This window comes from Macrotis lagotis, chromosome 8 (genome assembly GCF_037893015.1).
Source record: "Macrotis lagotis isolate mMagLag1 chromosome 8, bilby.v1.9.chrom.fasta, whole genome shotgun sequence".
Lineage (NCBI taxonomy): Eukaryota > Metazoa > Chordata > Mammalia > Peramelemorphia > Peramelidae > Macrotis > Macrotis lagotis.
This window is the reverse complement of record NC_133665.1, coordinates 141520642-141540910: the sequence shown is the minus strand read 5'-3', so window position 1 is coordinate 141540910 and position 20269 is coordinate 141520642. Positions and strand designations below refer to the sequence as shown.

The window sequence follows — 20269 nt, the reverse complement described above, 5'->3', positions numbered from 1 at the left end:
GTTCTTAAAATAGCTTTGAGAAGTTAAATTGGTAACATAAAAATATGGTATTGTTAATGTTCTGATGCCTAATTCTTCTATTTCTCTAGGATCTAAAGAAATATTACTTCTACTACTGGTTTTGTTACCCTGCCCTCTGCCTTCCAGAGGGTGTACCCCTCCTTCAGGAGCCAATACGCTTGGATCAAAAGTTTTCTTCAGGCCAGGTAACAAAATAAAACAGAACAAAAAGGTAAATGTGGGCTGTGAGCTATTATCATAACTCTGTACTCTCTCTCTCTTTTTAAAAATATTTTATTTATTTAAGGCAATGGAGTTAAGTGATTTGCCCAAGGTCACACAGCTGGGTAACTATTAAATGTCTGAGACCGAATTTAAACTCAGATCCTCCTGACTCCAGGGCCAGTAAAGAATGGATAGAATCCATTGCGCTACCTAGTAGCCCCCCACTATGTGCTCTCTTGACCCAGAGGATAAGTGGGCAAACAGGGACAACCCCTTGAGGTTGATGATCTATAAATTATTTAGTGTCACCTAAAAACCTGGGTAATTCACTAAACACTGAGGTCTTTTATAGTGTGGAGTACTAAGTCAACAGAAGCAAGTTATACGATGATAATGGTGGATAGTTGCAGTGAACAGAAAAGAATAAGTTTTAGAGTTGGAAAATACTAGGTTTGTGGGGTTGAGTGGATTTTTTTGTATTTTATTTTATTTTTCTCCCTGCATCTATGCAAAAATAAGTTTAAACATTCACTTTTTAAAACTTGAGTTCTGAGTTCTCTCCCTTCCTCCCACCCTACCTCCTCTCACTGAGAAAGCAAGTTATTTGATATAGGCTAAAAATGTATAGTCAAGAAGAACACTACCACAATAGTTGTGCTGTAAAAGTAAATATAAGTTTCCCCCCCAAAAAAGAGAGACCTCAAGAAAGATAAAGTAAAAATGTATAAGTATGCTTTAATCTCAAATACAAAGTTTTATTTTATTTTTTATTTATTGAAATTTTATTTTATTTTTTTAATTACATGCTATGATAGTTTTTCAACACTAATCCATTTGCAAACTTATGAATTTCACATTTTTTCTACCACCCTCCATTCCTTCCCTTCTCCCCATGGCAGTGAGCAGTCTAGTAGAAGTTGTCCATGTTCATTTAAGCATATTTACATATTAGTCATTTTGTGTAAGAGGAATTAGAACTAAGGGGAAAGAAAGGAGACCTTAAAAAGTGAATTTAGTATGCATTCAGATGCTGAGTTTTTTTCCCCTCTGGATGTGGATGGCGTTATCTATAGCAAATCTCTCAGGGTTGTCCTTGATTTCTGAACTGCTGAGACGAACTACATCCACCAAATACAAGGTTTTAAGGAAAAATCATTCAAACTATGGTTTTTTAGGATGTTTGGCCCTAAGGTATTAGTTATGACTCAAGAAGGAGATTTAGCTGCCATTTAGATTTTTTTCATACTTTATTATTCTTTGATTCTGCTTTAATTTGACTTTTTCTTTGCTTTAGGCTTGAATCTTTTTATTTTTAAACATTTTCCTGACACCCGTAAGGAAGATAGCAGGTATAATGGATAAAATCAGGAAGGTCTGTATTCAGTTTTGACTAAAGACATTGCCTAGTTTCTGCAGAAATCACCCAATCTTCCTCATCTGTAAAAGGATGTAAAAGGACTAGATGACTTCTGGCATCCCTTTCTGCTCTAAATTTTTTTTTATGCATGAAGATCTTTTCATGTTTCTCTTCCTAGTTATTTGTTGATATTATTACTCCCCCCCCCCCCCACCAGTACATTTGACCCATCCTTAGGACAAATAAAAACAATTAGGTACCGCTGACTGACCAACATTTAACTTGTTTCTTGGAGACTGTCACACCAACATGCTGAAGACCAACAGAATGTTTGGTATCATCAGCAGAAAATATCCTTCCCTTATAGCAAGTGAGAGTGCTTCCACTTCTGAAATACTGTCTGAATTTTAAGAATTTTGAGGAAAACACGAGATAGCTAGCAAAGACATTTAAAATATCCAAGCGAAGGGACTTCTTTAGGAGGAAGATGAAAAAAAATCAGGTCTCTTTGATCCTTAAAGACAAAGTTCCCTGAATGTAGTAGAAAAATTGGGAGGGACATTAACAATGTGAACATAGACTTGTTCACCCAATGAAGTCATGACGTTGTCATATTTGAGCTTAAAATAGTTATCTCTGTGATTATATAAGAGGGGTTTAACAGAGATAGAAAACTTCCTTCAAAATTCATGGAGTCAGAAAATATAAAAAGCTTCCAAAAGCTAGAAGTCAAATTCATGACTGGTAGATTCATGATGGTTTATGAAAGGACCTTTATATGTTTTGAACTTGACATCAGGGAACAATGAATTCCCTTGGGGGGTCACTGTTCTCCTTAAAGAAACTTCCTTCTTTGTCCATATCAGGAATGGAATACTGGATGTGATATCCCTAGGCATATTTTCCTGATCTTTAGGGCAATGATAAATATATTTTTGCCACTCTTCAGTTGTGGCAGTTCAAATCCTCCTTGAGGTGGAATTGGTTGTTGATTTTAAGTTTATTCTTAATTTGTATCAGCCATAATGATTCTCTCCATAGACTTTAGTAATCCTATTTCTGTTTTCAGATTCAAGCCTTTGAATGTGCATATGACAATCTTTGCCAAGAAGAAGGAGTCACAGCATTGCCTTACTTTTTAATTAAGTATGATGTCAATTCTGTCCTGATCTCCTTGCTTAAAGACTGCAATGATTTCTTCCAAGATCAAAGGAAAAAGGTTAGAAAAACTTTGTGTGTAATTATGGTCTTTGGTGGGGAGGAACTCCATGATTTTATATTATGATAAACTATGTAAATTGCGAGCTCATATAGACTTATTAATTTAAAAACTATTGAAAATATTTCTGTATATCTTGCATTTGCCCCCTTCCTTTTTCAAACTGTTCTTCCTTCTGACTTCCTTATTTCTGAGAATAGTGATATCATTCTTCTAGTCCCATGGGCTTGAAACTTCAGTTATTTTTAATCCTCTCTCTCTTGACCTCTTCCCCTGTCCAAATCAATCACTAAGTCTTGTCATTTCTTCCTTCACAGTGTTAATTTAACTGTTCTCCCTGCCTCTTCTTTCTTCTCCAGTATACCTTGCTTCCTCTGGGTTACTCTCCTGCCCAATGTGTTCCAGCTCCTTAGCTCGGCACTTGGATCTTCCACTCTGGGCATGTTTACCTTTCTTTCCTGATTGCTCTCTCACTCTTAATATTTGTCCAGGTCAATGCTTCCTCTCAACTGGGCTGTTTATCAACCACAAATCCATCTTACACTTTCCCACCTTGGTGCCGTTCTTATGCCTTTCTGTCTAGAAGGTGCCTCACTTCCTTATTTTTGCCCATCCTTCAAGACCTAAACTAACCCCCTATTCCATGAAGTCTTCATTGAGTTCCCTTGCCAGAAGTCATCTCTACCCTGTAAAGAAGACTCCCTCCCCAGTCAGGACAAAAGGGTGATTGAACATCTAAAATCTCACCTGGAAATTGATCCTGTTGGTGATCAGATGGAAGCCATTTCCTAGAAGGGTTCTCCCTCTATCATGTTTGACTCTGTCATTTAAATTAAACTGGTCGTGTTATGCCTTGTTTCATTTGTGTATCTGTCATTTCTCCAGTTAGATTGCTAGCTCTTGGAGAACAAGAACCTTGGCTTTTTGTTTCCATAGAGTTGAGCATGGGGCCTTGCTTGCAACACACAGTCAAATATTTTAATGAATTAAGTGCTACATATATGCCTATAATTATGTAGCATTTATATGTGGATTTATATGTATAACCATATATGTACATGTTTATGATTATATTATTAATTATTATTGTTGTTATTTTGAGATTGATTTCCTTATCCTATCCATGCTAGAAGTACAATGGCTACTCACAGATCCTACTCTGGTAATGATTAGCATGGAAACTTTAACCTGCTTCAGTTTTCTACCTGTGCCTATTTAATCTTCCTTGTGCATCCTGGTAACCCTGTACTCCATGGGGTTCACCATCTTGGTAAGAAAACCCAATCAATTTTAGCCCTTCTGCAGCTCAGGCCTCCCACCTTTGAGTGATCCACCAACCTTAGTCTCTCCATCAGCCAGAACCAAAGACATTAATACCCACTGAGTCTGGTCAATAGGCCCTGTAAAGGTACAGTGGAAATTATCTGTAACATACCAAGTTCTAGATTAAAAAGGAGACTGTAGAATAAAAAATAACCTGATGAGAGTTGTGAAATTATGGAAGAAAGTGGAATAATTGTGATACTTTCAGTTAAATAAGAAAACTAAAAGAAAAGAAAGGATCAAATTAATGTTTAGTCTGATCTATTTCATGTCTTTTTTTAAAGCCTTCTATTTTAGAAAAATCAGAATTGATCTCTTGTTTTTACAGCCATCTGTTCTTATATTGATCATTGAGTTCAGTTAACAATGAATGAATTTGTCTTTTCTTGATTTCTCATAGCCATGGTAGACTTTTGTTTGTTTTGTTTTGTTCAGTTTTTTGAAGAGGGAAGAAGAAATCTATGGATCTTTGATTTTACTGGGCAGCTAGGTGGAATTAAGACTTATCTGCTAAGTTCAAATCTAACCTCAGACATTTATTAGCTGTGTGACTCTGGCAAGTCACTGTTTGCCTCAATTCCTCATTAAAATGAGGTAGAGAAGGAAATAACAAAAACCATTATAGTGTCTCTGCCAAGAAAATTCCAAATGAAATCATGAAGAGTTGAATGTGACTAAGAAACAATTGAATGACAATTTTTTTTATTAGTTTCTTAAATATTCTCAACTAGTGCATACTGGTATCTTCTTTACAGTTTGTAGTCCTAGAGACTTGCCCAAGGGCACTGAAGGTTAAGTGATTTTTCTTGGGTCACTTATTAATGAAGAAGCAAGCTGCATGGTACAATAGGAAGAGGACTGAGTTTTGAGTTGGGACACCTGAGTTCAAGTCCTAGACTTTGCCATGTTTTAGTGAGGAAACTGAGATACAGAGAGGTTGATTGACTTGCTCCAGGTCCCTCAGGTCACTTCCAAGATAAGTTCTCTTTCCTGTAACTCCCCTCTGGTTCTTGAGTAGACAACATTCAACTTGAGGAAATGGGAACAAGGAAATGGGGTTTCTGGGGGCAAATTGATTGTGCCTAGGTGTTAGATAGTAGCCTGGGTGACCTTGGGTAAGTCACTTAGCCCCTTTAGCTGTAATTTTTCATTTGTAAAATGAGTGGGTTGGACTAGAAGAATTTCAGTGTTTCTTTGATTCTAGATTTTTGATGCTGTGAATAAGTGTGGAAAGGACCCACTGAATTTCTCTATAAGTCAGTTGGAGAGCTAGGATTTCAGAATTGACAATAAAGAATGCAAATGATCCAAGGTAATTCTTTCAAAGGCTTCCAATGGGCACAGGTACACCCTGGAGCTCTTCTCTTGACATAGTTTTCACTGGCATGTGCTTTCTTGTCTAGGATCTACAGTCAAAGGGTTTCTGAGGAAACCCCAGACTAGCAGTGTTTATTCAATAGTGATAGGGACCAAGGAGATGCATGTCTATCCCTTCTTTTAAGGGCTTGGAGAGGTAAGGGTCACCGAGGAACACAGCAATAAATGACAAGGAGTATACAAGCAAAGTATAAGGCATGCACTTTCCTCTGACCTCCCACTCTCAGATATCCCAGACCACCTCAAACATTTAACCATGTCGCCAAGCAAAGATGTATTACTAAGGCATACTTGAAAGGGAAAAGAAGTCACACAGTTGCAACCCAAAGCCTATTGGGAGGGGAGGGGAGGGGAACAGAGAAAAATGTGTTTTGGCAATGGGTTGATTCCAGCAACCTCTGTTCAGAAGAATGACTGATGGGAATCCCTCTATTGTAGCTTAGTCTGATCATTTCCCCAGTGCCCCATCTCCTGGCTGCCTTCCAGAGTTACTGCCTACTCATCAGCCACAGTGGAGTTACTTTGGAGTTAGAAGGCAATCTCCTCTCTCTGCTCCTACAAAGCTTCTTAGGCAAATTATTTATCCACCTAAATTTCAGTTCATGTTGATAGGAAGATCTTTGCAAACTGCATTCAAGGTCAAACATGTATTTCAAAGTCCAAGAATAGGTACCAAGCCCTAGGAATAGGAATAGGAATATAAGGAAAGAGGAATAGTCTTCAATAGTCTTCAAGAAGCTTGTTTTACTGGGGGAAGACCATATAGAAGAGTATAGAAGGAGGAGGAAGAAAATAGAGAAGGTGAGAAGATTTTGGGGCAAAGGGATCTTCCAGGATGAGAAGGGGGAGCAGAGGTGTGAGAGTTAAGAGCTGAATGGAAAAGGAGATTCTGTATAATGTTGGGTCTTGTAGTACTTAGAAAGAGGGACAGCTATTAATTTTAGGGTGGCAATTCCCCCTCCCTAGGAGTAATTCTATATATACATATATAATTGAATGCAAAGAGATTAGCCTAAAAACATTCTATCAGGACAGCACAAGAAGAAGGAAGGAGGACAAGAATTTTGTTTTAGACAAATATTAAAGTGGAGATAATGCCTGAGAAGAAGAAAGCCCTCTACCTCAGAAAGGTTGTAGAGAATCATTTTAAAAACAATCATCATTGTAATTGTGAGTTGATTTCTGTTTCTTAGTCTAGGGAGAAATAAAAGTGGCAGGAACCAAACCAAATTTCTCAGAATGGATTTAAAAACTTGGGTATCCCAGACACAGAAAATTACAACAGTAATAAACAACAACATGGGTGAAACCTAGATGGTTGAGTAGTATATATGGCTGAGTGCCCCACTGTAACCTATATAGATTTGGAGTACACAAAGAGAAGACCATATAAACAAAGAGGAAGGAATGGGGGAGAGAAGGCAGCATCTAAAGCGCATCACTTGAACTGATCAAAAACTGGAAGAATACCCCCACAAGTACAGAACTGTATTTTTTATTCAAGGGAAACTGAAACTGAAGGGATAGAGAGAAGGGAGGGGAAGAATAATACTGAGAATGAGGATGATGATGTTTGTTCTTTAGTTCTAGAAGAAGACACGACAGAGGTGTTGCTATGACAAACACATGAATTTGATTTAAGTGAGGGGGGGTTGTGCTAAATCGCTGGCCTCAGTTTTTCCTTCAGGGCCATTTGGGTCCAGTGGCCAGATCTGAATCAGGAGGACTAGAGATGGCCCTGGATGCAAGGCACTCAGTGTGAAGTGACAAATGTCTGAGGCTAGATTCAAACTCCTGTCCTCTTGACACCAGGACTGGTGCTCTATCTACTGTGCCACTTGGCTGCCCTAAGACTGAGAATAGGCTAAGGGAGGAATTAATCCTGAGCAAGCCAAATAAACTCTTAAGAGGGTGGAGCTTGAAGAAGACCTTAAAAGAAAAGAATAGATAAGAATCTTTGATGGGAATGGAGAGAGGAGAAGGTGGAAAAAGTAAGAGAAGGAAAAGAGGGGCATAGTATGTATTATAGATCTATATGTATGTGCATATATACACATATACATCACACACACACACGTGTGTGTGTAATGTATATGGATTTCTCAACTGGACGTGGCACCTTTACAAAAACTGATTATTTTGGCCATAAAAACCTCACCAACAAATGCAGGAAAGCATATGAAGCACATCTTTTGCAAACCATAATTCAGTAAAAATTATCTTCACTAATGAATTAAAGTTCACTAAAGAAAAGATTAAAATTAATTTAAAATTAAATAATTTAAAGAATGGATGGATCAAAGGAAAATATCACAGAAGCAAGCTATAATTTCATTCAAGATTATGAAAACAATGAAAAACATACCACTATTTTTGAGAGTCATCCAAAGCAGACCTTAAGGAGAAAAGTTATATCTCTGAATACTTTCATCAGTAAGAGAGAGCAGATCAACAAATTTAGCATGTAAGGAAAACAAAAAACTAAAAAACCAAGAAATTAAAATTCCCAATTAAACACCAGAATATAAATATCAAAGAAAGAGGACAAATTTGAAAACAAAAATATAGGATCTGTCTTTTGAAAGAATAAACAATAGACAAACTGTTAACTAATTTGATTTTTAAAAAGAAAGAAAAACATTATCAATGTCAATAAAAAGGTAAATTCACAGCCAGTGGAGAAGAACTAAATTATTCGGGACTATTTTTACCTTTATAAACCAATAAAACAGACAATCTAAATTGATAATTACAAAAATAAAATGCTCAGGTTAATTGAACAAAATAGAGGACTTAGCATAATTTCAGAAAAAGGCATTGAACAAGCCATAAATGAGTTGCCAAAGGAAAAAATCCAAGGATCAGATGAATTTACAATCAAATTCTATTTAAAAAAGGGGGATAATTTCTATACTACAGAAGTTGTTAGAGAACAATCAGAAAATAAGGGATCCTGCCAAATTACTTCTGTGATACAAATGTAGCCTTGCTATTTAAACCAGGTAGAATCAAAACAGTGAAGGAAAACTATAGACCAATATCCCAAATGGATTCCAGTACTAATATTTTAAATACAATTTAGCAATATCACAAAGATACTATATACCATGATGAAATCACACTATTTTTGTGAGCCTGGAGAAGTCCCTTGACCTCTTTCAGGCTTAGTTTTTAAGAGGGACTGATAACAATATCAGTCTCCCTTTAATAATAATATTTTATTTTATTATAAAACAATAACAATTTATCAAGGTTGTGAGGATTAAAAATATTTGTAAAACAATTTGAAAACTTTAAAGTGTCATATAATGCTAGGTATTTTGAATAGCAGGAGAGCAGGGCTGGTTTAATATTAGAAAATCTATAGACTTAATCAGCCATATTTACACCAAGAACAACAAACATATGATTATATCAGTAGGTGCAGAAAAAACTTTTGATAATACACAACACCCATTCTTGTTAACAAAATAAAACATGAGTGTATAGGAATAAATGGATCTTTCCTTAATGTTATAAATGGGCTATGGACAGCTAGGTGGTGTAGTGGATAGAACACGAGGACAGGAGCTTGATTCCAGCCTTAGACGCTTGACTCATAATAGCCGTGTGCCCTAGGGCAAGTCTCTTAACCCTGATTGCCTCATATCCAGGGCCAACTCCAGATAGCCTGATTTCTGTCTGGTCACTGGACCAAGGTGGCTTTCAAAGAGAAAGTGAGCCTAGTGACTTAGCAAAGTACAGTGCCCCCTCACTCAAATCCAGTTCATGTCATGGCTTCACTTCCCCTGTGTCATGTTCTTCATCAAGAACAAAGGACAAGGGGCAGCTAGACTCAGTGGATAGAGCACTGACCCTGAAGTTAGGAGGACCTGAGTTCAAATCCAGCCTCAGCCTAGCTTTGTGACCTTGGGCAAGTCACTTAATTCCAGTGCCTTGCAAAAAACAAGCAAGCAAACAAACAAAAACAAAAAAAAAAGGAAGGACAAACATCAAGTAGGCTGTGGAATAGAATTAGCAACAGGCTATTTGAGAGAAGCCTGAAGGTATTCAAAACCTTTTCTTCAGTTGGAAATTTGGCTAGAGAGGGATTGATTCCTACTTGAAGTATATGATCAATTCCACATTGATTAACTATGGTCTGTTGAGAATTTATGGAAGTAGTCAACCCATCTCTTCAGAATCATTTCCTTATTACTAATCAATGTGGCTTCATCATTTGACCCATAGATACTCTTCAGGGCATCATAAAAGCACTTTGTATTGTAACTATATTCATAAAACTGAATTCCATCTGCCTTCTTACTGAGTCAAGAATTCTACATTGCTTTAAGCTTTGCTTACATTTTACTTTTGATGGAGTTCAACTTTGCTTTCTTTCAGCCAATGAACTTCCTTGCTGGTAAACCCTGTGAAGTTCTTGTTTCTTACATATAGTAACTATTTTACAAGAGTTCACACAAGGCAGGCGTTCACATGGTGGTCAGAAGAAGTGATACAAGAACAATTTCAAGGTCTCTCTTGAGACCTTTGGAATCGATTGTGAGACATGGGAGATACTACTAAAGGATAGCCCAGAATGACATGCAAAGAAAATTCTGTGTTCTATGAGCAAAGCAAGATTTTAGTAGTTCAAAAGAAATGTGAGGTATACAAATTCAGAGACATCTCCACTACAAATATTCAGATTGACTATTTGTGCCTGACCTGGAGTAGAACCTTCTAAACTCCAATTGATTTGATCAGCCACAGTCAGCCACACTGTACTTTGACTCATAGTGATGTCTATTTTGAGAATGAAGCACAGCACCCAGCCAACTATCTATCTAAAAGCAGTTCTCTATCTAAAACTAAGAATCAAAATCTGTGATTGGGGAAAACTTAAAAACACAAAACTAATGTAGTTTAAATGAAGCCTATTAATGTGATCTTTTTGGAAAAGGAAAACATACCTTGAATACTGGTATACTTCACTTTCCTGAAAACATGCTTGTAAAAGTGAATCACATTTTCTTATCCCTTTGCAACACAAAATAGAATTATGCTCCACAGTAAAAAAAATTGCCTAAATACAGAGTAAAAATTCCACTTGATGGTGCACTAATGGCTTTAAAGGAAGAACAATACTTATCTAATAAAATACTTAATGTTGTCCTTTCAGTATATAATTGAATGCTTACTATATACACAGTACTGTGTTAAACACGCCATAGCTAGCTCATTTGATCTTGACAACAACCTTGACATGTGGGTACTGTTATTATTCCTATCATAGTCAAAGAAATTGAGGCAAAGATCAATGGACTTGCCCAATGTCACATAGTTATAAACATCTGAGGTCAGATCTGAAGTCAGGTCTCTCTAACTCCAGGCCCCAGAGCAGTGATCTGTCTACTGCACCTTCTAACTCCTCCTGGATCATATGAAAATTAATTTAGCATTATAGGATAGTAGATTTAGAGCTAGAAAGGACCTTGAAGACTGGTTTGTCCAGTCCCTTCATTGTACAGATGAGAATGCTTAGGCTAAATTGAGTGGCTTGCCTGCCTCATGTAAGTACAAAGGTTGGACAATCGATTGAATCCAAGTTCTCTGCCTCTCCATCCAGTGGTTTTTTCCCTCTACCATATTGCTTCACTAATAGATAGTCTAAATGGCCTAAAGTTCTGTTATTTCTGGCCAATCTGGGCTTATTGTCTTGCCTACTCCTCACACAGCAACCACACAAGCTTCCTCTGGCCTCATCTCTGACCAGAGATTCTGTTCTAGTAGCAGAACATTCTAGAACCCATCATCACCCTCATACCATGATGGCTCACATGGAGAAGCACTTTGGTCGAGTCATCTTAGTACTCAAAATAAGCCTTTAAAGAGCACAAATGCCTTAGTAGGAACTGTATTCCTCTATGGCTAGGTCTACTAGAAAAGTTCCAAGCAGATTGGTAAACGAGTTAGTTAACTTGGGACCACTTGCACATTTGGTGGACTTTTCTCTTTTGATTTGACCTTGCTATAAACTGATTTCAAGAGCCCTTCCTGGACTTCTCTTTTTGAAACCTGGGTATCATTTATTTCATTTCCCTGAATGTGAATTTAACTATGCATGAAACTTGTCTTGCCAAATGGGTGCTTATTTAATTCTGGCTTCATTTTCTTGGCCCTTTCCCAAGTATCTTATTTTTCTTATTTCCCAGCATGGTCTAAACAAGGAAATGGGGCATTAGCATCTACTGTATTGTATATCTGAAATGATAGTTGACTCATTCAATATTCTCTTCTGTTCACAGATTACAATTGGAGTATATGATCCTTGTAATTTAGCACAATATCCTGGATGGCCATTGAGGAATTTATTGGTCCTGGCAGCGTACAAATGGTATTGATTTTGTGTGTGTGTGTGTGTGTGTGTGTGTGTGTGTGTGTGTGTGTGTATGTGTGTGTGTGTGTGTGTGTGTGTGTTTGTGTGTCTGTGTATTTTGAGGTTGAGAGTAATTTGTTCAACTTCTGTTTTTTCAAATTTATCTTTCATTTCTGTCATATAAACCAGAGGTTCTTGGCAATTTAATTGCTTTTGAAAGTTTTATCTGGCCTAAATATGACCCCAACTGGCCAAATGTCTTTCAAATTTGGATTAAAAATATTAAAGGATCAGTAGAGGTGGCAAACCTTTTGGGCCTTTATCTTTACATCAAAAGGATAAAGATAAATGGTGTGGGCTGAAGTCATTGGTAGTTTCCATTTCCTTTACTTGGACAGGCTTTTTGGGTCAGGAAGGGCACATGATCAGAAATTTTGAGGTTGCCTTGCTAGAGATTAGAAGTGATTTTCCAAAAGGAATTTTCTATTATTCCCCTCTTTCCCCACAGTAAAAAAAAAAAAGATAAATTTAAGATTATATTATAATTTTATAATTTTATTGCTACCAGGTGTTTTTCTTTCATTTTTTCATTGGCTCTCACTTGTTTTTAATATTACCTTCATTTCCCAATATATTTCTCCTCCTTTCCCCACCCAGAGAATCATTCCTTACACCAAAGAATAAAAAAGGCACTTTCACTAGGCTAGCCAACACACTGACATTAGGCAACTCTGACATTATAGGCAGAATTCCAGCTACATATTTTTCAACTTCTAGGGAGAAGGAAGGGAAGTAAATTATCCTTTCTCTTATTGGGCCCAAGCTTATCACTTATCACTTATCACTTATCACACTTATCAGTATTTAGTTTTGATTTGTTGTTATTCTTAATTATGGCTAGTATTTATCCAGCATTTTAACATTTTCAAAGTACTTTAAAAGTAACTCATTTTATCTTCTCAACAGCCCTAGGATGTAGGAACAATTATTATCCTAGATTTACAGACAAACTCAGGCTTTAAGAAGAAAAGTGAGTTGTTTTCTTCTTTCAGATTATTAAAGAAAAGCAAGTACCTTAATGTCTTTCAGATAAGGCAAAATGGCATTTCATTGTCATCAAATATTTATAAGTTTCATAAAACACCCTGGAAAATGGTTTTTGAATCTTTTTTACAGAGGTACTTTTTGTAATATAATAGCAATTAGAAGACCATGGAGGATCTTCCCTTGACTCTTAGCCCTGCCTTGTAAAAATTCTTCTATATAGATATGTGTAAGTATATAGATAGAGGTGTGAACTTACATATAATGGAATTATATTATTTAAAACTATGTGCACTAGAGTTGTATCAACTCACTTTTCTTCTCCTTGGGAACATTGGAAACAAGTAGAAATGAAAATATTTAACTTTTTAAATATTTAAAGGTTATGGCTGTTTCCAAGGGAAGATATCTGAGTGACAATAATATTAGAGTGAGCTGTCTGTTAACTTATTTTCCGCTCACCCTCTAGAGGCTCTGATTGATTTTTTTCCTCTGGGGGTTGGGGACCACCACAGGAGTGACCGTTTCCAGTCTGTTGAAGTCCTCTGCTTCCGGGACAGGACCTTGCAGGGGGAGAGGGACATCACCCACAGCATCATCTTTGAAGTCCAGCTCCCAGAACTGCCTGGTACCTCAGGTAACAGAAGCTGGTACTGGTTTCATTTCCTTTTCCTCTTTCGTAATAGTTAAGATGACCGAAATGTCATCTTCAGAAGAAAGCAAATAGAAAGCATTCTTAGGAAATGAAGAAAATTGTATTCAGTCAGAAGTTTTAAAATAAACAATGAACCCCAAAGCTTTTGTTGCTTTATATAGTTCATGCAAGATCTCTTCTCTAAAGAAAACTAGAGCATGATGCGCTGGTCCTATTTAATCTTTGTTTCCCTGGAAGGATGTGTGGGCCCATTTCCTGTGATATAGGAAATCTCCAGGGGGAGCACCTTCCCTCTACTAGGGCAGGCCACTGTTCTCTAGTTTCTGGTTCTAGAGAACTGCCCAGAGACCTGAGAGACACAAGGTCTGCCTAGGTCAGCCTCCCACAACTGACATGCAACAGAGGCAGGATACGAACCCAGATCTTCCTGGCTCCAGACCCAACTCCCTCGCTCTCTTGATAATATACCGCCCAGGCAGGAGAGAGAGAGAGAGAGAGAGAGAGAGAGAGAGAGAGAGAGAGAGAGAGAGAGAGCGATTGGGAGAATGACCCTGCTTCCCTTTATATCTATCTAGTGCATTCTGGGTCTAGGGCTTGGGGGCCTGGGTGTCAGAATGATTCTGGGATGACTTCCACTGGGGCTCAGGGATGATCATGGTGGACATTTTGTGGGAGTGCTAGGTGGCAGTAGGGAATAAAATTCTCCCAGTAAGAGTACTTTGACAGGAAGATGGGTGGGACACTGTAGACTCCAGCACTTCCCGGGCTATCTCAGTTTCCCTTTAGAGTTGCGCCTTTGGCAGTTTCCTCCTGTCTGGCCTCCTCAGATGTATTTGATGCGCCAGTGCCCTCTTCTGGCATCTTCTAACATGACATGTATTTCTCATACTAGATTTCTTCTGGGAGTGAATTATTTTGGTTACATTTTAGAACCATATATGGTTCTTCAACGATATTTTTCCAAAGTCTTTTCTTTAAAAAAATAAGATGTAGGAGCCAGACTTCAGATGTCATTGGGATAGGGAATACCTGGGTGAGAGAATTCTCTTACCTATGAAAACTGCAGCCTAGCATCCAGACACAAGGCCAGGGAGGACCAGTTGAAAATGTCACAAAAGAAATAAAACGAAAAAAAAGAAATAAAAATGCAATAAAACATAGACAATAATACATTTTTAAAATGTCAATATATGGGGCGGCTAGGTGGCGCAGTGGATAAAGCACAGGCCCTGGAGTCAGGAGTACCTGGGTTCAAATCCGGTCTCAGACACTTAATAATTACCTAGCTGTGTGGCCTTGGGCAAGCCACTTAACCCCATCTGCCTTGAAAAAAAAAAACCTAAAAAAAATGTCAATATATAGCCTTTAGGGATCTTTATGTATGGGTTTGTGGTCCCCTGTCTATTTGACACCTCTGGCTTAGAACTCAGAAAGATTCTGTACCATGCACACTCTATGTATTATATAATTTTTGTAGTAATAAGGTAGTCTCCCTTCCATTAGCCCTCTCTGTAACCTTGGGGAAGTCTTTTGTTTTAGGTAATTAATTTATTTTTTAAACTGCATTCAAAGATGGTTTTCCACTTAACTCCATTGCTTTGCAAATACAAAAAATAAACAAAACAAAACAAAACAAAAGGGGCAGCTAGGTGGCACAGTGGATAGAGCACCAGCCCTGAAGTCAGGATGACCTGAGTTCAAATCTGGCTTCAAGACACTTAATAATTACCTAGCTGTGTGACCTTGGGTAAGTTCTTTAACCCCATTGCTTTGCAGTTGCAAAAAAACCAAACCAAAACAAAGATAGTTTTCTACAATCATTTTTGTAAGGTTTTTAGGTTCACATTTTTTTCCTTCCCTTCCTTCCCTCTCCCAACCCCCCTGACAGAGAGCAAGCTAATGTAGATTATACATCTATAACTGTGTTCAACTTATTTCTATATTAATCATGTTGGAAAGAAAAATCAGAAGAAAAAGGAAAAAACATGAGAAGGAAAAGCACCATAAAGCATAAAACATTTTAAAAATTGAAAATAATAAGCTTTGATCTGCATTCAGACTCCATAATTCCTTTTCTGGATATGTATGGTTGTTTTCTATCACAAGTTCCTTAGATTTGTCCTTGATTATTGTACTGCTGAGAGGCACAAGTTTATCATGGTTGATCATCACACAGTGTTCTTGTTATTGTCCACGATGTTCTGAATCTGCTCACTTCACTCAGCATTGGTTCAGACAAGTCTTCCCAGACTTTTCTGAAGTTTTGTCCCTCGTGTTTTTTTACTGAATATTAGTACTCCATCACATTCACATACCTACCACAATTTGTTTAGTCATTCTCTCAATTTCCAATTCTTTGCCACCACATAAAGAGCTGCTGTAAATGTTTTTGTGTATGTAGGTTTTTTACCCTTTCTTGTAATCTCTTTGGGATGCAAACCTAGTAGTAGTAGTAGTAGTAGTAGTAGTAGTAGTAGTAGTAGTAGTAGTAGTAGTAGCATTGCTGGATCAAAGGGTATGCAATGTTTTGTTGATTTGGGGGCATAGTTACCTTGGAGAAGTCTTTAACCTGCCTGGATGTCTTAGAGGCCCCTTCAAGTTCTAGATTTTGGACAGTGGGAGTTAGAGGAGGTAAGATATAGTCTAGTGAATTTGGGTCTAAACCTTGGCCCTGCAACTTTTCACTTGAGTGATTCAATTTCTCTGGCGTTCAGTTTTATCCCTTGAAAACAAAGGGATTGGACTGAATTACCTCTAAGATCTCTTCCAACTCTACAGCTAGCATCCTGTAACCCACATGACAAGGACTTTGAGTGAGAAGGAGGATCTTTTCCAACTCTACAACGTAACCTATAGTGATAGGATGAGGAAGAAGGAAGAGAGGTCGGAAGTGAGGGCAGTGCCCAGGGAGAAGAGACCCATGTTGGGGCCCTGTTCCTGGGAGTTTTGTGTTAAACGATGGTTAAACCATGATATTAAGAAATGGATTTTTTTGTTTCCTCTGAAGACTTAGAATAACTTTTACATTTGGTAGGTTATTATATATTCAACTGATTCTTTTTTTTTAACAAGGCAATGGGCTTAAGTGACTTGCCCAAGGTCACTTAGGTAATTATTAAGTAAGTGTCTGAGGCTGGATATGAACTCAGATCCTCCTGACTCCAGAGCCATTGCTCAACTATGCCATCTAGCTGCCCCTCAACTGATTCTTTAGGGTTTAAAAGTGGTTTCATTCAGTTAGCAAGCATTGATTAAGTATTTACTATTTACCAGACTCTATTCTAAAGGCTGACTAGACAGGACATTGTAAATGTTCATTCTCTCTCCTTCAGAAACCTGTGTTCTGATGGAGGAGACGACATGTGAAGAAATAGGTGCTTACATGCTCTTATGTGGTAGAAAGGAATCTTGGAGGTGACAGCTTTAGTGCTGGGACAATGGGAGAAGACCTCCCGAAGTTAACTGAGCAGAGTCCTGGAGAAGCCAGGGATTCTGCATTATGGAACCAAGGAGGGTAGTTAGGAGGTATGGGTCCCACAGAGGTGTTGGTGGAAGTGTTGCATGCAAAGATCAGAAGCTAGGCCAAGGGAGTGGGAATTTAGAATGTGTGGAAGGGAAGAGAATCTAAGGAGATTGCAAAGTCAGGAAAGTTCCAAAGGGAGAACTTTCAGAGCCAAAGAAGAGAATTTATATTTGATTCTAAAGGTAACCCAGAGCCCCCTGATCATTATGCAGTCAGACTTTTGCTTTGGGAAAAGCACTTAATGAACTGAAGGAAGGTAGAAGGGAGAGACCTGAGGCAGCAAGGCCAATTAGACCACATAGGTAAAAGGTGATGAGGTTCTGGACTGGGTATTGGCTGAATAAATGGAGAGAAGGGGAATGTAACTGAAATTGTGAGGGTAGAAACAATATTTGGCAACAGATTAGATATGTGAATTAAGTGAGAGTGCAGAGTCAGTGATGACACCAAGATTTTGAATCTGGATAAGTAGGAAGATGGTAGTTCTCTTGATAGTAATAGAAAAGTTTGGAAGAGAGGTGACTTGGGGAGAAAGATAATGAATTCTGCTTTTTATCTGTTCAGTTTGAGATGCCTCCAGGACATCCAGTTCAAGATGTCCAGTGGACTCTTGGTGATGGGAGACTGAAATTTAGAAGAGACTAGAGCTGAGTACAGAGATGTGAGAATCATCTGTATGGAGATGATAATTGAACCTATGGGAGCTGACTTGTTCATATAGTGAGATAATATAGAGGGAGGAAAGGAGAGGGACCAGGATGGACAGTGGCTATAACAGGGGTGAAGATCCATCACAGAAGATGGAAAAGGAAGGGTCAGGCACCTGAGAAGGAAAGCCGGGTGATTCACAGTGTCTTAGACTGCAAAGAGATCAAGAAGGATGAGGACTTTATCTTTGACAGGTGAGATCTTTAGTAACTTTGGAGAGAGCAGTTTCAGTTGAATGATAAGGTTAGCAACCAGATTGCAAAGAATTTTAAAAAAATTTGTTTTTGAATTTATTTCTGTTTTAAACTTAAAAAGCAAATAAGAATTTCCATATATATAGTAAAATAGAAAAAGACAATTGTACTTGAAGTTGTAAATTTCTATCACATATGCTTTTGTTTTCAAATATATAAGAAATAACATGTGACTTTCAATATTGTCTTGCCTTTCTGTGATTCCCTATGACTTATCTTTTCTTCTCTTCTGTGCATTGAAAAAATGCTTCAATGATACTCTGAATTGTGATTTTCTTTCTGGGATGAATAGCAAGGTGAAACCCTATTCCTATTTCTCCTTTCCTTTCAACTTCCCCCCAACTCTTGAAAAAAAAGACAGAATTCTTATAACAAATATCCTCGTTCAAGAAAAAGGAATTCCCTCATTGGCATGATCTGAAAAGATGTCTTTTTCTGCATCTTGGGTCCATCCCCTCTCTGTCAGTAAGTGGGTAAGGTGTTTCATTTAAAATCCTTTGGAATCATAACATCATTTGTAGACAATATTTTGTTTAAAATCCTCTGGAATCATAACTTCTTGTTTATAAGCAGTGAGTAGGCAACTTTCTCAGGATAGTTAGCTGAAAAAAGGAAGAAAAATGCAAGAAGATCTATACTAGGGACGATAGGATCTGATGAAGGTTTTGGTTTTTTTTAAATATAGGGAAGACAACAGATAAGAAATATGCAGGTAGGGAGATGCTGAAGAGGAGAAAGTAAGTAGGGATAATAGTAAGATCAATCTGCTGGAGAAGACTTCTTTTTTAGAGACTGAATTAAAGAAGAGATAGTCAGGAATGTAAGATAAACAGAAGGGGAAAAGAGTAAGGATTTGTAGAAATAGTTTCAATTGCTTTCAATGAAATATGCATCCAAGTAGATGAAAAAAAAAGTTGAAACTGGGAAAGGTTTGAAATACCCAGGTTTGAAAAAGCGTCTGTGGTGAAGGGAACAGAGAAGGATTGCTTTGTTTTTTATGCTTTACCATAAGCCCTGTATAATTATGTATATTGGGAAAAGTCCAATAATATGAATTGATAAGCCTCAATTATTTTCCAGAGATGGTATTTTAAATTCTTATAGTCTCTGGGAATAGAGCCAGATATATTATTTCCATTTTAAGTAGTCAGTGTTGGAAATAGAACTAAGACAGGAAAAAACTAATTACAGCTTAGTCCCCAATGTGACTGAACATTTACTGAGTCACCTCTTTGCTGAAAATTTATAGACCTTCCCAAAGTAGGGAGCATATATTATCCCAAGATGCTTAGATAGAATCATGATTTCAAATGGTGTCCTCAGTTATGGGTGAGAAATTTTGTGGCACAGCAATATTATTATTGCTATGTCTGAAGTCATCATATCATACCCATAGTCTATCACCAACTCAGGTCTTAAATCCCAGCTCTGACATTTTACTGTCTATGTGACCTTGGGGAAATCATCTAACCTCTCTAGGCTCAGTTTCCTTATCTGAAGGGATTAGTCTCGATGGCCTTTGAGGTTACTTCCAGTTTTAAATGAAATTACAGTATGAGATGCCATCTCATTAAAAAAAAAATTCAAAGGTACTGTATATCAGAATGAGTAAAAATACTTTTATAGGAAGGAAGGATAAAGTCAGTAGCATAGACCAGAGTGCAGAATTGCAACTCCATAGAACTAAGAACTATCCAGAGAGGGTAATAGCTCAGATAAGTCACCATCAGGTGGCTTTCTCTCCTGAGAGACCTGGTAAAGTTTCCAAGATGTCTCTTCCATTATTTTTCTTCTTTCTTTCACTTTCTTCCTGCTGATCCCCATTCCTTTAGCTCTCTTGAGCAGATGGGGTAGCCTGGTGTGGCTTTGGGTAAATGGAGTTTTACAGAAATATATAAAAATTTCAGTTAGATGGGAAGAGAATGTGTGTTCTATCATTTCTTGGGCTCTTGAAAAGTGAAATTTGTGACATTAGCATTTTACTTTTCATTGGTCCCTTGGTTGTCTTATTTAATTTTGCAGATTGCCCAAAAGCTGTTGGTTGGGAAAAGAACCAGAAAGGAGGTCTGGGCCCAAGGATGGTGAATCTCAGTGAATGTATGGACCCCAAAAGGTATGTTTTATTTTTGTAAAAGCTATCATCTCTTTGGGCTTTCTGGGCACAGACTTGGTGTTCACCATGAATGCTTCTAGGAAACATGCCCTAATGATCCTGAGCTGTTCCTC

At 37.6% G+C, this 20269-nt stretch overlaps 1 protein-coding gene across 4 annotated transcripts in view; it reads left to right on the top strand.

Moving 5' to 3' along the window:
* Positions 1-20269, top strand: part of ATG7 (autophagy related 7) — a 241679-nt gene that overhangs the window by 28683 nt on the left and 192727 nt on the right. For all 4 annotated transcript variants that reach the window (XM_074198552.1, XM_074198553.1, XM_074198549.1 and 1 more), the window contains exons 6-10: positions 90-206; positions 2652-2801; positions 11789-11877; positions 13419-13540; positions 20066-20156. In XM_074198552.1, the coding sequence (XP_074054653.1) occupies positions 90-206; positions 2652-2801; positions 11789-11877; positions 13419-13540; positions 20066-20156 (569 nt within the window). The remainder of the gene's footprint in view (positions 1-89; positions 207-2651; positions 2802-11788; positions 11878-13418; positions 13541-20065; positions 20157-20269) is intronic.